The 17,995-nt window shown below is 46.2% G+C and overlaps 1 protein-coding gene across 2 annotated transcripts in view; it reads left to right on the top strand.

The window, feature by feature from the left end:
- The first annotated feature begins 3,548 nt into the window (after nucleotides 1-3,548).
- LOC147096848 (THAP domain-containing protein 5-like) overlaps nucleotides 3,549-17,995 on the top strand; it is a 32,285-nt gene continuing 17,838 nt past the window's right edge. Inside the window, exons 1-2 of one of the 2 annotated variants that reach the window (XM_085973533.1) lie at nucleotides 3,549-3,733; nucleotides 12,179-12,371. In XM_085973533.1, coding sequence (XP_085829659.1) covers nucleotides 3,651-3,733; nucleotides 12,179-12,371 — 276 coding nt within the window. In that variant the 5' untranslated portion in view covers nucleotides 3,549-3,650. Of the gene's footprint in view, nucleotides 3,734-12,178; nucleotides 12,372-17,995 lie in introns of those variants that run through there. The other variant, XM_085973534.1, reaches the window with a different exon arrangement.

Genomic DNA, 17,995 nt, shown 5'->3' with positions numbered 1-17,995 from the left:
GGAGTTTGAACTCGTAATGTCTCCCTTATACAGCATCATTACCGGGATTCAGTCCAATAATTAATCGTGGGGTACACAGATTGCAGTCAGGTGTATCAGTAATACCAGGGCCCCAGTTCTTTCTCGGAGTGACTATTGACAACGCCGCCGACCTGCATCATCGGTGACATCAGAATGACAACTGGTGACATCACAATGAGTTACGATGACGTCACAATGACTATTGATACTGCAGCTGGCTCTGCTTTGCGCTTTTGACACCGCATGATTGGGGTTAAGGGTTAAAAACTCTCTCCCGATTCACTTACAACTGCACTTTCAAAATCCCAACTGTCTAACCTTTGGCCCTCCATTCACCACAACATTTCTGCAGCTAGCGATCTGCTCGACCACCACCTTTGATGCCCTAGTTCCCATTAAAACCATTACTCTCTCTCACCCTGGTCGTTCACCCTGGTACGGCCCTCATCTCCGCTCCCTTAAGTCCAAGGGACGCAGATCTAAACGGATATGGCAGACAACTGGTTTAGCCATTCACGGCCAGATCTGTCTGAACCACATAAAGCACTATCGGGTCCTGCTCTCGTCTGCCAAAACCTATCGCTATTCCAGAATCATCCTGGAATGCAAAGATAACCCCCCGGCTTATTTTCTCTACTGCAACCCGTCTTATTAAACCCTTCTCCGCTGTCTCCCCCACCCTCACCTCCAACCACAAATGCGAGGAGCTCATGGACTTCTTTGTCACTAAGATTGAGACCTCTAAGGTTCCCTCCTGCTCGAGCCCTGAACTCACATCTTTCTCCAGTTTCTCTCCGATCTCCCCTCATGCCCTCGCCAAGCTCATCTTGTCCATGAGACCCACTTCCTGCTCCCTCGACCCTATTCCCACTAAACTGCTGACCACCCAACTTTTTTTCCTGGACCCCATGTTAGCTGATATTGTTAACGGCAGTAAGGATGACGGGTTGGTTCTCAAATTGGCAGAATGTGACTTGTGGTGTCCCGCAGGGATCCGTGTTGAGGCCTCAACTATTCACGGTATTTATTAACGACTTGGACGATGGCATAGAAAGTCATATATCCAAATTTTCCAAGGACACAAAGATAGGCAGCATTGTAGGCAGTATGGATGAAAGCATAAAATTACAGAGGGATATCGACAGATTAAGTGAATGGACAAAACTGTGGCAAATGGATTTCAATGTAGGCAAATGTGAGGTCATCCACTTTGGACCTAAAAAGGATAGAACAGGGTACTTTCTAAATGGTGAAAAGCTAAGAACAGTGGAGGTCCAAAGAGACTGGAGTCCATGTACATAGATCATTAAAATGTTATGTACAGGTACAGAAAATAATTACAAAGGCTAATGGAATGCTGGCCTTTATATCTAGAGGACTAGAGTACAAGGGGGTAGAAGCTATGCTGCAGCTGTACAAAGCCCTGGTTAGACCACACCTGGAGCACTGTGAGCAGTTCTGGGCACCACACCTTAGGAAGGATATTTGGAGGGAGTGCAGCGTAGGTTTACCAGAATGATACCTGGACTCCAAGGGTTAAGTTACGAAGAGATTACACAAATTAGGATTGTATTCCCTAGAATTTAGAAGATTAAAAGCTGATCTGATCAAAGTTTTCAAGATATTAAGGGGAACAGATAGGGGGGATCGACAGAATCTATTTACGCTGGTTGGGGAGTCTAGGACTAGGGGGCAAAGTCTAAAAATTAGAGCCAGACCATTCAGGAGTGAAGTTGAGAAACACTTCTACACACAAAGGGTGGTAGCAGTTTGAAACTCTCTTCTGCAAACAGCAATTGATGCTAGATCAGTTGTTAATTTTAAATCAGAGATCGTTAGCTTTTTGTCAACCAAAGCTATTAAGGGATATGGGGCAAAGGCAGCTATATGGAGTTAGGTCACAGATTAGTCATGATCTCATTGAATGGCGGAACAGGCTCGAGGGGCTCAAGGGCCTCCTCCTGTTCCTATGTTCTCTCTCCTCCTTAGAGATCTCAGAAGGTTGTAGGGATGGAGGAGGTTACAGAGATAGGGAGGGGTGAGGCCACAGAGGATGAAAGTTTTGAAATCAAGGCATTGCTGGACCAGGAGCCAGTGTAGGTCAGCAAGCACGGGGGTGATGGGTGAACGGGTCTTGGTACGAGTTAGGAATACGAGCGGCCGGGTTTCGGGTGCGTGGAGGGCGGAGAGTAGGAGACCGGGCCAGGAGAGCATTGGAATAGTTGTTAGTTCACAGGGAGATAATCACTATATAGAATCGAGATCACCCAGCAGAGAATAGTCTGCATAGTGTCCATCCTGGAGACATGTTGCTGTGGTGCTCAACTTTCATAAGAAACACCAATTCTACATAAGCCGATAGAAACACCAATTTAATTGTTAATTTTCTTCTCGGCTCAGTTCAGCAGCAACTACTTCATTGGAATAACAACAGAAAGTGCTGGAAACACTCACCGGGTCCGGCAGCATCGAGGAGTGAGAAACAGAGTCAATGTTTCAGGTCGAACCCTCAGTCAGAACTGGAAAAGGTTAGGGAGGAGAGATTTTTTAAGCTGGGGCAGAGAGGAGCGGAGGAAAGACCAAAAGGGAAGGTCTGTGATCGGATGGAAGGCGGGAGAGATTGAAAGAAAAAAAGAAAGGCTTGCATTTCTATAGCGCCTTTCACCACACGCCGGACGTCTCAAAGCGCTTTACAGCCAACAAAGTACTTTTGAAGTGGAGTCACTGTTGGAATGTGGGAAACGCGGCGGCCAATTGACTGACAAAAGGGATGATGGTACAAGGCAAAAGGAGATGGTATAACAACAGAAAATGCTGGAAACACTCAGCAGGCCAGGCAGCATCCGTGGAGAGAGAAACAGGGTCAACGTTTCAGGTCTGGGACCCTTCATCAGAAAAGGAGATGATAATGGGACAAGCTAAGAAACAAAAAGATGGCACTACTTCACTGGGTTGGCAGCAGTTCGCCTCCCTTCATTTAACAGAATGTGTGTGTTATATATAGATCTAAAATTAAAATCTCATTGAAACTTATAAAATTCTAACAGGACTAGATGCAGGAAGGGTGTTCCCGATGGCGGGGAGTCCAGAACCAGGGGTCACAGTCTAAGGATAAGGGGTAAGCCATTTAGGACAGAGATGAGGAGGAATTTCTTCACCCAGAGAGTGGTGAACCTGTGGAATTCTCTACCACAGAAGGCAGCGGAGGCCAATTCATTAAATATATTCAAGAAGGAGTTAGATATATTACTTGAGGCTAAAGGGATCAAGGGATATGGGGAGAAAGCAGGGACAGGGTATTGAATTTGGATGATCAGCCATGATCTCATTAAATGGTGGAGCAGGCTCGAGGGGCCGAATGGCCTACTCCTGCTCCTATCTTCTATGGTTCTAATGTCTAAAAAGAATCGCCAGTATGAAAAATGGCGCGCCGGTCGAATGACAGCCCAATGGAGGGTGACGCCATATTTGATACTGGCGTCTGGTGCGGTGGTGTGGGGGTGCGCAAGCGCAGGCGCAGACGCGAGCGGCCTTTTAGTCCCCGTTCCCCGACCAGGCCTGCCGTCGATTTTCAGTTTGAAGGAGGAGCGGTCGGGCGGCCAGGCCGCCTCTCCTCTCCTCTCGCTGCGATGCCCAAGAACTGCGCGGTGACCGATTGCTGGCGCCACGCCGGGCAGCTGGCGCCCGACAAGCGGAAGATCAGCTTCTACAAGTGAGTTGGCGGGCGGGCGGTGGGTTTGTTTTTTTTGGCCGCCGGTGAGGTGAGGGCCCTCCCGGAGTCTGGTGCTTCTCTTGACAAAAAGCCTACAACGCCTTTCCCCACCACCTCAGGACCTCCCAACACACCGCTTCACGGGCAGTGCAGCGCGCTTTTTTTCTTTTTTGACGTGTTTTAACGCGGCAGCCATATTTGGGCACAGCAAGATCCCACAGGCAGCGATGTGATAATGAGCAGATCATCTGTTTTTTTTTACTGATGTTGGTTGAGGGGGTAAATATTTTGGCCGGGACACCCCGGGGAGATGTCTTCCACCTAGAAGGACGAGGGCAGCAGGCGCGTGGGAACAACCATCGCCTCAGAGTCACGTGCACACCATCCTGACTTGGAAGTATATTGGCCGTTCCTTCGTCGTCGCTGGGTCAAAATCCTGGAACTCCCTCCCTAGATATATTTCTTAAGGCTAAAGGGATATGGGGAGAAAGCAGGGACAGGGTACTGAATTTGGATGATCTCATTGAATGGCGGAGTAGGCTCAAGGGGCCGAATGGCCTACTCCTGCTCCTATCTTCTATGTTTCTATCCGCACTGCGGGAGCACCTTCACCACACGGACTGCAGCGGCTCAAGAAGGCGGCTCACCGCCACCTTCTCAAGGGGATGGGCAATAAATGCCGGCCTCGCCAGCAACGCCCGCATCCCAGAATGAATAAAAAAAGTACTCCCCCTGCTCTGCTTCGAAATAGTGGCCACAGGATCTTTTACGTCCACCTGAGGGAGCAGACGGGGCCTCGGTTTTACGTCTCATTCGGAAGATGGCACCTCCGACAGTGCAGCACTCCCTCAGCTCTGCACTGGAGCGCTAGCCTAGATTTTTGTGCTCAACTCCCTGGAGTGGGACTCGAACCCACAACCTTCTGACTCGGAGGCGAGGGTGCTACCAACTGAGCCAAGCTGACACTCTGGCCCCGTCCCCCCCTCCTGCCGAGCGCACTGCATCATTGGAACAGGAGGAGGCCATTCAACTGGGTACGGTAGCATAGTGGTTATGTTACAGGACTAGTAATCCAGAGGCCTGGACTAAAGACCCCAGTGACATGAGTTCAAATCCCACCATGGCAGCTGGGGAATTTAAATTCAGTTAATTAAATAAACCTGGAATAAAAAGCTAGTGTCATTGTGACCATGAAACTATCGGATTGTTGCAAAAACCCATCTGGTTCACTTGGGGAAGGAAATCTGCTGCCCTTACCCGGTCTGGCCTATATGTGACTCCAGACAATGTGGTTCACTCTTAACTGCCCCTCTGAAATGGCCTAGTAAGCCGCTCGGTTGTCAGCACCTTCTCAAGGGCGATTAGGGACGGGCAATTATTGCTGGCCTTGCTAGCGATACCCATATTCCGCCCCTCCAGCCTGTGCCACCATTCAATGAGATCATGGCCAACATTTATCCCTCCACCAGCATCAAAAAGAAAAGAAAGACTTGCATTTATACAGCGCCTTTCACAACCTCAGGATGTCCCAAAGCGCTTTACAGCCAAAAAATTTAAAGTGCGGTTCACTGTTGGAACGTAGGAAATTTGCGGCAGCCAAGACCCCACTAACAGATAATTTTTTTTGTGATATTGGTTGAGGGATAAATATTGGCCACTGGGAGAGAACTGCCCTGCTCTTCGAGATAGTGCCATGGGATCTTTTACGTCCCCTTCTGAGGACAGACATCTCATCCGAAAGACGGCACCGTTGACCGTGCAGAGCTCCCTCAGTACTGCACTGGGAGGGTCGGCCTAGATTTTTGTGCTCGAGTCTCTGAGGTGAGAGTGCTACCAACTGAGCCACAGCTGACAATAAAACAGATATCTGGTCATTCATTGTATTTATGTTTGTGGCATTTTGCTTTGGCATAAATTGACCCGTGCTTTTCCTACATTGCAACAGTGACTCCACGTCAAAAGTACTTCATTGGCTGTAAAGCACTTTGGGTTGTCCTAAGGTTTTGAAAGTTGCGATATAAAGGCAAGTTCTTTATTTTGGATCATGGCTAATCTGTATCGTAACTCTGCTTGGTTCCATGTACCTTCATACCATTACTTGATAAAAATCTACCAATCTTGGAAATTTTCAATTGACCCCCCCCCCCCCCCAGCATCAATAGATTTTTGGGGGGGAGAGAGTTCCAGATTTCCACTGCCCTTTGTGTCAGGAGGTGCTTCACCCTTGAACGGCCTAGCTCTTAATTTTAAGGCTATTGCATCGAATTTACAGCACAGAAACAGGCCATTCAGACAAACTGGTCTGGTTTATGCTCTACACCCTACTTCATCTCGTTATATCAGCATATCCTTCTATTCCTTTCTCCCTCATGCGCTTATCTAACTTCCCCTTAAATGCATCTATGCCATTCGCCTCAGTGACTCCTTGTGCTAGCGAGTTCCACATTCCAAACACACTCTGGATAAAGAAGTTTCTCCTGAATTTCTTATTGGATTTATTAGTGACTATTTATCTTTTATGTTCTCTAGTTTTGTACTTCCCCCATAAGTGGATGTCTACCCTAGCAAACCCCTTCATAATTTTAAAGAGATCGATCAGGGCACCATTCACCCTTCTCTCTTCTAGAGAAAAGAGCCCCAGCCCATTCAGTCTTTCCTGATGGTTGTAACCTGCAGGTTCTGGTATCTAATTCTTGTAAATCCTTTTTGCACCTTCGCCAGTGCCTCCATCTCCTTTTTGGAATATGGAGACCAGAACTGTACGCAGTAGTCTAAGTGTTGTCTAACCAAGGTTCTATATAAGTTCTTCACTGCTTTTTAATTTAATTCTTCTAGAATTGAACCCCAGTGCTTTGTTTTCATTTTTTATGGCCTTGTTAACATGCCTTGCTATTTTTAATGTTTTGTGAATCTGTACCCTAGCTCCCTTTGCTCCTATACCTCCCCCCTTCCCACTGTCCAGGGCCCCAAACACCCCTTCCAGGTGAAACAGCGATTTACTTGTACTTCTTGCAATCTAGTATACTGTATTCGCTGCTCACGATGCGGTCTCCTCTACATTGGGGAGACCAAACGCAGATTGGGTGACCGCTTTGCGGAACACCTCCGTTCAGTCTGTAAGGGTGACCCCGAGCTTCCGGTCGCCTGTCATTTTAATTCACCGCTCCATTCCCACTCGGACCTCACCGTCCTTGGCCTCTTGTATTGTTCCACGGAAGCTCAACGTAAACTCGAGGAACAGCACCTCATCTTCCGATTAGGCACTCTGCAGCCTTCCGGACTCAATATCTAGTTCAACAATTTCAGATCATAATCTCGGCCTCTATTACTTTTTTCCTTTTAATATTTTCCACCCCTTTGTTTTGGGTCCTCCTTTCCCCCCCCCCCCCCCCCCCTCCTTTCCTTTTGTTTCTCTCTCTCACCTGGCAGCTGTCCTTATCCTGCCAGTACACTTCACACCTGATCTCAGCTGCCTTTTGTCTCCACGGGCCCATTACCATCTCATCTGGCTTCTAATACCTTTTATTGTCTCCTTTTCTTCTTTTGTTCGATCGCAGCTTTGCCTTCGATCTTTTTATTTTCTTTCCAGTTTTGAAGAAGGGTTTCAACCCGAAACGTCAACTCAAATTTCTCTCCACGGATGTTGCCTGACCTGCTGAGTTTTTCCAGCATTCTCTGTTGTTATTTCCCATTTTGACTCTTATTTTCCAAGGTGTAGGTGGCCTCCTTATTCCTCCGACCACAATGTACCACCTCACATTTGTCTATATTGAAATTAATTTGCCATTTACACACCCATTCTGCAAGTTTATTAACGTCATCTTTTATTTTGTCAGCAATCTTCCTCAGTATTAACTATACTCCTAAATTTGGTGTCTTCTGCAAATTTTTTAATTGTACTTTCGATTCCTGAGTCCAAATTGTTTGCGTAAATGTGGAACAACAGTGGTCCTAGCACCGATCCTTCTGGAACACCACTTCCCGCCTTCTGCCAGTCTCTCTCTTCTGTGTTGTAGCCAGCTTGCTATCCATTCTGCTACTTGTCCTCTGACTTTAGTCATGAGTCTACTATGCGGTATCTTATCGAACGTCTTTAAAAATCCAAGTATATTACATCTACCACATTACCCTTATCTACTCTTTCTGTTACTTCCTCTAAGAATTCAATAAGGTTGGTCAAGCATGACCTTCCCGTTTGGAATCCGTGCTGACTGCTCTATATTATATTTTTGGTTTCTAGATGTTTTTCTATTACATCTTTGAGTAAAGATTCCCTTATCTTTCCTACCACCAACGTTAAGCTAATTGCTCTATAGTTCCCTGGACTTGTTCTATCTCCCTTTTTTTAAATATAGGAATAACATTTGCTGTCCACCAGTTCTCTGGCATATATATATATTTATATTATATATATAGTGCGACAGCTATCTCTTTCCTTATTACTTGTAGTATGTGTGGCTGCAATCCATCTGGACCAGCGGTTTTATCCTCTCTAAGTTTGACTAGTTTATCAAATATCTCCCCTGTCTTAAATGCCCCCTTTTTCTGGGCTCCCCCACCAGAGGAAATAGTTTTCTTTATCTACCCTATCAAATGCTTTAACCATCTTAAACACCTCAATTAAATCTCCCCTTAATCTCGCGGCACTCCCCGGCAGTGTGCGGGAGAGCACGGAGAGGTGGCATGTGTAACTCGCTTTATTGGGAGATAAATTGTGAACAGTTTGCAAATAAGCAGGCCTGTTAACGGTGTTCCGAACCTTAACGTTTCAAAGGGTGGCAGCATATCGTAACCTATTTACACAAGTAACTCCGGTCTACCGAACCTATAGGAAAATACATTTGATGCCAAACTCTTTGAAAAGAATTCAATGCAAATGTATTCAGTGAAATCATCATTATTTTTAAAGCTTTCTTTTGGAAATATATAAAAACGCTGGCTTAGTGGTAACATTCTCACCTCCGAGTCAGTGTGGGTTCAAGTCGTCCTCCAGAGACTTGAGCATAAAATCTAGGCTGACACTCCAGTGCTGCACTGTCGGAGGTGCGTCTTTCGGATAAGACGTTAAACCTCTCGGGTGGATGGAAAAGATCCCGTGACACTATTTCGAAGAGGAGCCGGGGAGTTTTCCCCGGTGTCCTGGCCAATATTTGTCCCTCAGCCAACAGCACTAAAGCAGATGATCTGGTCATTTATTTCATTGCTGTTTGTGGGACCTTGCTGTGCATAAATTGGCTGCCGCGTTTTCCTGGGGTTGTGAAAGGCACTGCAATACAGAGCCACATGCATCTGAATGGTTGACCTGCTTAATTCTGGTTAAGCTTGCCCAAGTTTGCAGTACAGGAAACTTTTTTTTATCCGGCACCGACGGGACCGACGTGGTGCCGGTTCATCAAAAATTCCGGATAACCGAGCGCTATAGTAAAAGATACGGAGAGCTGAGAGCTCCGTATAAAGCAACAAACCCACATGTTCAGAACAATGGCCACAAGTTCCAAGCGTCTCTGTAGCTTAGCAACAGCTGCAGCCACACCCTTGCACAGCAACAGATCGATGAAGGCAAGTAATATGAAGTATGAACCTACTCCTGAATTTTGCCGGTTAACCGAGATTTCCGTTTATTTAGGTGCCGGTAAATCGAAAGTTTCCTGTAGTATTTGGCTTCAGAGTCTTGGTACTAGGAGAGGAAAAAAACCCAGAAGGTTCCCCCTGCTCCGCCCCTTCTTCCCTTGGTGCTGACTGTCCATCCTTTCTATCCAGTTAATGAGGATGCTGCTGGTGCTGTCTTATGCCAACATGAGTTGCTGCTTTGTAGGAAACTAAATAGGGGATAATTCAAAAGTTTGGTGGTTGTAATGAGAGCTGTCCATGCAGTGGAGGGAAGTTTTCCTATTGAAAGATCAGACAGGGTATAACTGTAAAGAAACCTGCCCGTTCACCGATATTCGCTGCATCCAGGCAATCTGGGGATGGACTAAGGAAAATCTATCCATGTACAGGAAGCTCTCTTTTAACCGGCACCTAAATATACGGAAATCTCTCTCAACCGGCAAAATTCAGGAGTAGGTTCAGGTAAGTTTTACTATATATTAGTGGCCGTGTAACCGGGGTTCCTGGATCTGTGTCCGTGTAACCGGGGTTCCTGCACAAGTGCCGTGTAACCGGGGTTCCTGCACCGTGTAACTGGGGTTCCTGCACAAGTGCCGTGTAACTGGGGTTCCTGCACAAGTGCCGTGTGTAACCGGGGTTCCTGCACCTGTGGCTGTGTACGGGGCTCTCGTCCATTGGTAAGTATACCTCTCTGTAATCCGGACTTTTTGATCAACCGGCGTCCCGTCGGTGCCGGATAAAAAAAGAGTTTCCTGTATATCACTTGAAGCTAGAGTGGGTTAGAAAGGAAGGTGCATTAAAAAATACTCCTTTTTAAAAAAAAAAAAAGTTCTATGCTTGTTTGTGAATTATTGTCTCTACAGATCTCTTTTTGCGACAGTGGAACAACAACTTGTATTTATATAGCGCCTTTAACATAGTAAAACGTCCCAAGGCGCTTCACAGGAGTATTATAACACAAAAAAATTGACACTGAGCCATATAAGGAGAAAATAGGGCAAAGAGGTAGGTTTTAAGGAGTGTCTTAAAGGAGGAAAGCGAGGTGGAGACACGGAGGGATTTAGGGAGGGAATTCCAGAACTTAGGGCCTCGGCAGCTGAAGGCACGGCCGCCAATGGTTGAGCGATTAAAATCAACGATGCTCAAGGGGGCAGAATTAGAGAAGTGCAGATATCTCTGAGGGTTGAGGGGCTGGAGGAGGTTACAGAGATAAGGAGGGGCGAGGCCATGGAGGGTTTTGAAAACCAGAATGAGAACTTTGAAATTGAGGCGTTTCTTAACCGGGAGCCAATGTAGGTCAGTGAGCACAGGGGTGATGGGTGAACGGGACTTGGTGGGAGTTAGGAACCTCAGTTATTCCCACTTCTCCTGTTCTCCATCCTTATTATCCAGCAGAGTACTTGCTCAACAAACATGCAGATGATATAGCCTCATTGTGCAACTTCATCTGTGTGTTTCATCTCCTTTTCTTGGTGAATAAACTGCACAACATTTTTGCAGTTCATACTGTGCTGCTCTTCATTCCCATGCCTGGGGTATCTCTCTACCATATGTGCCGTCTTTCAGATGAGACGTTAAACCGAGGCCCAGTCTGCGCTCTCGGGTGGTAAAAGATCCCATGGCACTATTTCGAAGAAGAGCAGGGGAGTTCTCCCCGGTGTCCTGGCCAATATTTATCCCTCAATCAACATCACTAAAACAGATTATCTGGTTGTTATCACGTTGCTGTTTGTGGGAGCTTGCTGTGTGCAAATTGGCTGCCGCGTTTTCTACATTACAACAGCGACTACACTTCAAAAAGTACTTCATTGGCTGTAAAGTGCTTTGAGACGTCCAGTGGTCGTGAAAGGTGCTATAGAAATGCAAGTCTTTCTTTTTCTTTAATAGATTGATTAACTCTGTCACGGTGCACTCAAAGAGGATTATTTGGGCCTGTCTTAAGTTGCTTGAGCAAAGCAGGCCATTTCCACGCTAACACAAATATTTCCCCTCTGTAGCACTCTTTTTGCAAGTTCAGTGGATGGCGCAGCTGAACGTTTATTCTTTGTATCCAAGTACAGTAAATGCCCATTGTAAAAGTCAACATATCACTGCGGAGTGAAGTTATATTGGTGCGGTGATATTGGAAACTTGATGACTGCGTACAAATGCTCCAATCGGATCGTAGAAGCTTACAACCCAGGGGGAAGCCATCTGGCCCACTCTGTGCTAGCTTTTGGCTAGGGCAGTCAAAAACGAATCCCATTGGCCCGTGTTCTCCCCATAGCCCTGTAATTTTCTCTGCATCGTCTATTTATCCAATTTTCCCTTTAAAGAGGGTCTCTGCCGCAATTATTCACCGTGGTAAAGTATTTGTTGACCTGCCAATCCTTTGCATAACTAAGTTTCTCCCAACCCCTCTCGCTCATTTTGTGATGATTTGAAATTGATGATCCTTTGCCACTGACTCCGGCCAGAAGAAATGGTCCTTTTTTTATATTTGCTCTACAAAACCCATCACAATTTTTTTTTAAACCTGTATTAAGTTTTAGCTTCCTCTGCTCCCGTGGAGATAGTCACAGTATTCCAAGTACCCATGCTGGTTGATGGGCCGGTGCCTTTTCTTGGCTAAGGTAGCTTTGGTGTTGAATTGTGGAGAAATCCTTGAGGCACTTGCTTGATTTCCTAGCTGGGAACAAATGTGTACTGAGCGCTCTAGGGGGGTGGGAGCGGTAGAACTGTGGGGAAAGTAACTTTAAAGATTAACACTGCGGGCAAACTGTTATCGACAGCGTCAGGAGAAGTCCCGTGTGGTTTTTTTGAGTCTGACAAGCAATTTTTTTGTTTTGATTTGAGGTTTCCGTCGAATGACAAAGAACGACTCGTGCAGTGGCTTTCAAATATGAAAAGGGCGAAATGGGTTCCGTCCCCGTACCAGTACATCTGCAGTGAACATTTCACTCCCGACAGCTTTGAATGGAGGTGGGGGACACGATACCTGAAGGCAGATGCTGTACCTACAATGTTTTCTTTCCCGGAGCAGCCTATGGTACGTTTGCTCTCAATCGGTTTGCATTTTCCTCCGTGTACTTTATCCCAATTGCTGGAATAATGCTCGAAATTGACCTGAACTTGCATCATGTCCAGCACACTGTCTTCTTCTTCTCTCTTAGGCAGTCCCTCGGAACCGAGGATGACTTGCTTCCACACTAAAAATGAGTTCTCAGGTGACTGATGAGTCCAATGCGGGACCTACAGTCTCTGTCGCTGTTGGGGTTGTCCATGAGGGTCCTGACGTTCCAGGTCCTGAACTTCATTTTAAAGGGTGGACGATGCCTGTGCATGAATTCTTTTAACGTGGGGTGGCCGTCGCACACCAGCTACCACACGGGGCTTGACAGAGCAAGGTCTTGGTCCAATGGCAAGGGGATCCAAGACGATCGGAGACCAGGCTGTGCAATAGGGCTCAAAAGAGATGGAGACAAAGTAAAACTAGCATATCCTGACCCAAGTAGCTGCAGGAAACTTTTTTTTATCTGGCACCGACAGGACCGACGTGGTGCCGGTTCATCCAAAATTCCGGATAACCGAAAGATAGTAAAAGGTACGGAGCTGAGAGCTCCGTATAAAGCAACAAACCCTGCAGGTTCAGAACAATGGCCACAAGTTCCAAGCGTCTCTGTAGCTTAGCAACAGCTGCAGCCACACCCTTGCACAGCAACAAATGGAGGAAGGCAAGTAGAATATGAAGTAAAACTTACCTGAACCTACTCCTGAATTTTGCCGGTTAACTGAGATTTCCGGTTATTTAGGTGCTGGTAAATTGAAAGTTTCCTGTAACTAGGGTTACGGTAGCACAGTGGCTAGGAATAATCCAGAGGCCTGGACTAATATATATTAATGATCTGGACGAGGGAATTGGATGTAATATCTCCAAATTTGCAGACGACACAAAGCTGGGTGGGAGGGTAAGCTGTGAGGAGGATGTCGTGAAACTCTAGTACGATTTGGACAGATTGGGTGATTGGGCAGAAACATGGCAAATGCACTATAATGTGGATAAATGTGAGGTTATCCACTTTGGTGGCAAAAACAGGAAGGCAGATTATTATTTGAATGGCAATAGATTGGGAGAAGGGGAAGTGCAAAGAGACCTGGGTGTTCTTGTGCACCAGTCGCTGAAGGTAAGCATGCAGGTGCAGCAGGCGGTTAAGAAGGCAAATGGTATGTTGGCCTTCGTAGCAAGAGGGTTCGAGTACAAGAACAAGGATGTCTTGCTACAGTTGTACAGGGCCTTGGTGAGACCACACCTTGAGTATTGTGTGCAGTTTTGGTCGCCTTACCTGAGGAAGGACGTTCTTGCCATGGAAGGAGTGCAGCGAAGATTCACCAGGCTGATACCTGGGATGGCAGGAATGACGTATGAGGAGAGATTGTGTCGATTGGGCTTATACTCACTGGAGTTTAGAAGATTGAGAGGGGATCTCATCGAAACTTATAAAATTCTGTCAGGCCTGGACAGACTAGATGCAGGAAGGATGTTTATGATGGCTGGGGAGTCCAGAACCAGGGGTCACAGTCTAAGGATAAGGGGTAAGCCATTTAGGACTGAAATGAGGAGGAATTTCTTCACCCAGAGAGTGGTGAACCTGTGGAATTCTCTACCACAGAAGGCAGTGGAGGCCAATTCATTAAATATATTCAAGGAGTTAGATATATTTCTTGAGGCTAAAGGGATCAAGGGATATGGGGAGAAGGCAGGGACAGGGTACTGAATTTGGATGATCAGCCATGATCTCATTGAATGGCGGAACAGGCTCGAGGGGCTGAATGGCCTACTCCTGCTCCTATCTTCTATGTTTCTAATAATCCAGAGAATTTTGAGTTCAAATCCCACCAGAGCAGTTTGAGAATTTCAAAAAAAATTTTTAAATCTGGATTTGGAAATAAAAAGCAAACTGCTACCAGTAAAAGTGACCATGAAGCTGTCGGATTGTCTTAAAAACCGAACTGGGTCACCAATGTCCTTTTCGGGAAGGAAACCTGCCGTCCTTACCCGGTCTGGCCTACATGTGACTCCAGTCCTGCATCAACATGGTCGATTCTTAACTGCTCTCTGGCCGAGCACGCCTCTGTTTTAGGGATGAGCAATAATAAGCCATGCCAGCGATACCCACATCCTGAGAATTAATTTAAAAAATGAGAGAGGTTTAGAGAACACAGCCACTAAATGAAGTGAGCAACCCAAATACAGGAAACTTTCGATTTACCGGCACCTAAATAACTGGAAATCTCGGTTAACCGGCAAAATTCAGGAGTAGCTTCAGGTAACTTTTATTACTTGCCTTCCTCCATCTGTTGCTGTGCAAGGGTGTGGCTGCAGCTGTTGCTAAGCTACAGAGACGCTTGCAACTTGTGGCCATTGTTCTGAACCTGTTGCTAAGCAACAGGGTTTGTTGCTTGCTCCGTATCTTTTACTATAGCTTTTGGTTATCCGTAATTTTTGATGAACCGGCACCACGTCGGTCCCGTCCGTGCCGGATTTAAAAAAAAGTTTCCTGTAGTGCTGAGGAATTTATATCTTAGACTAGGAGAGCTTCTGATTTTGGATATTTGTCCTTTTTTGGGGAAGTTGGAGGGATGATTTTAGCCTTTTGTGATCAAGGATATCTGTTGGGGAATCAAATACTTTTTGATAACTTCATATAAAACTATGAGGGGGACTGACAGGGTAGATGCTGAGAGGTTGTTTCCCCCTGGATGAAGAGTCTGGAACTCTGGGGCATAGTCTCAGGATAAGGGGTCGGCCATTTAAGACCTGAGATGAGGAGGAATTTCTTCACTCAGAGGGTTGTGAATCTTTGCAATTCTCTGCCCCAGAGGGCTGTGGATGCTGAATCGTTGAGTACAGGAAACTCTCGATTTACCGTTACCTAAATAACCGGAAATCTCTGTTAACCGGCAAAATTCAGGAGTAGGTTCAGGTAAGTTTTACTTCATATTAGTGGCCGTTCCTGGATCTGTGGCCGTGTAACCGGGGTTCCTGCACCTGTTGCTAAGCAACGGGGACGCCTGGATCTTGTGGCCAGGGTTCCCGCACCTGTTGCCATGCAACAGGGACGCCTGCATCTGTTGCTGTGTACAGGGCTCTCGTACCTTTTACTATACTTCTCTGTAATCTGGACTTTTTGATAAACCGGCACCAGATTAAAAAAAGAGTTTCCTGTATATTCAAGGCTGAGATCAATAGATTTTTGGACTCTAGGGGAATTGAGAGACATGGCGATCAGGTGGGAAAGTGGAGTTGAGGTCGAAGATCAGCCATGACCTTATTGAATGGCGGAGCAGGCTCGAGGGGCTGTGTTGCTGACTCCTGCTCCTAATTATTATGTTCTTAATCGTGTAACATTTGTTGGAGCTCGCTCTGCTGTGGCCTAACAATTTAATTAACACACTGTCAGAAGAGTGCCCCCTGCAGCATCAGTGTGATATTCCTAAACTAGCCATCCTTGTGCCCTCTCCAAGATTGCCAATTATTCATGACTTACCTTTACGTAACACTTACCTTTACATAACGCCTTTAACCTAGAAACACATTCTGAAGTGAGGCAACATGTGGCGCCATGGAAAAAGGGGATAAATTATTGTTGCGTTACATGCGTATTGTGTTGTGTATTCATGGACCCTTGTAGATGAGGGAGGGAGGATTTTTCATCAAATCTCTTTAGGGAAAAAAAGAAAGACTTGCATTTATATAGCGCCTTTCACAACCACCGGATGTCCCAAAGCACTTTACAGCCAATGAAGCACTTTTGAAGCATTTTGGCTGCCGCGTTTCCGACATTACAACAGTGACTACACTTCAAAAGTACTTCATTGGCTGTAAAGCACTTTGAGACGTCCTGAGAGGCGCTACAGGAAACTTTGTGCTATCCGGCACCCACGGGACCGAGCTGCTGCCGTTGCCTCAAAACTGCCGTACTCTCCAGAGTTAATGTTGAGAGATACGGAGATTCTTATCTCCGTATTTGACAACAAACACTGTTGCTTAGCAACAGCTTCTAAACACTCGGTGTGGCCCTAAAGCTCTGTAGCTGAAGCTGTTGCTATAGCTACAGACCTTGCACAGCTTGACTGTTCAAACAAAGCAAAAAAAAACAAACAAAAAATAAAAAACGGCTGCTGATTTTTGCCGGTGGCTCCAGATTGCCGGATAGCTCACCTCCGGATAGCACAAAGTTTCCTGTATATAAATGCAAGTCTTTCTTTTCTTTCAAAGTTGCTTTATGGTCTGATGCACAAAGATTTGGCTTAATTTCTCGCTTAAATTTATTTGCACATTCTGTTAAATTACACGATCAGCCACTAGGATGTAGTATTTTCTTCTCTTCTGTACTCCGATGCATGAAGCAATCCAGTTGTTCCACTGCTTTCACATCTCATTAGCCTGACCCAACTATCTGCCAGGAGAACGGGCTAGATGCATTTGGGGAGATGACTACGCCACTCCAATCGGACATGAGTGCTTAGCTGAATGTCAATCGACTACTGTATTCAGAGACCAGAACCCGAGTCTGCGCTCGCCGGGAATGTCCGAAATGGAGCTTCAACATCTTGTATTTACATAGCGCCTTTAACATAGTAAAACGTCCCAGGGCGCTTCACAGGAGAGTTATCAGACAACATTTGACACCGAGCCACGTAAGGAGATATTAGGGCAGACGGCCAAAAGCTTGGTCAAAGGTAGGTTTTAAGGAGGAAAGTGGGGTGGAGAGGTTTAGGGAGGGAATTCCAGAGCCTCGGACCATGGCAGCTGAAGGCACGGCCACCAAAGGTGGAGCGATTTAAAATCAGGGATGGGCAAGAGGCCAGAATTAGGAGTGCAGCTATCTGGGTGGTGCGGGTGCGGTGGGGGCGTTGGTTGGAGGAGATTACAGAGATAACCTTAGCCTACAGATTCTGGTAGGAATGCTGCCACTGAGCCAAGGCTCATGTTTCCAGGAATGAGTATTCGTTTCTGAAATGGTATTGCCCTCACTGGATTGAGCAACTGACTTGCATAAGAGAACATAGAAACATAGAAGATAGGAGTAGGCCATTCGGCCCCTCGAGCCTGCTCCGCCATTCAATGAGATCATGGCTGATCATCCAAACTCAGTACCCTGTCCCTGCCTTCTCCCCATATCCCTTGATCCCTTTAGCCTTAAGAAATATATCTAACTCCTTGAATATATTTAATGAATTGGCCTCCACAGCCTTCTGTGGTAGAGAATTCCACAGGTTCACCACTCTCTGGGTGAAGAAATTCCTCCTCATCTCTGTCCTAAATGGCTTACCCCTTATCCTTAGACTGTGACCCCTGGTTCTGGACTCCCTGACCATCAGGAACATCCAGCATCTAGTCTGTCTAGTCCTGTTAGAATTTTATAAGTTTCAATGAGATCCCCTCTCATTCTTCTAAACTCCAGCGAGTATAAGCCCAATCGACCCAATCTCTCCTCATACGTCATTCCTGCCATCCCAGGTATCAGTCTGGTGAATCTTCGCTGAACTCCTTCCATGGCAAGAACATCATTCCTCAGATAAGGCGACCAAAACTGCACACAATACTCAAGCCATGTTAGTATGACGTTGTAGCTTAGATCTGTTGATTTGTGTGCTCTTAGATTCATA

This window comes from Somniosus microcephalus, chromosome 34 (genome assembly GCF_052327205.1).
Source record: "Somniosus microcephalus isolate GS21.2 chromosome 34, FLI_Smic_1.0, whole genome shotgun sequence".
Lineage (NCBI taxonomy): Eukaryota > Metazoa > Chordata > Chondrichthyes > Squaliformes > Somniosidae > Somniosus > Somniosus microcephalus.
The sequence above is the reverse complement of the archived record's forward strand: the minus strand, read 5'-3'. Positions and strand labels throughout refer to the sequence as shown.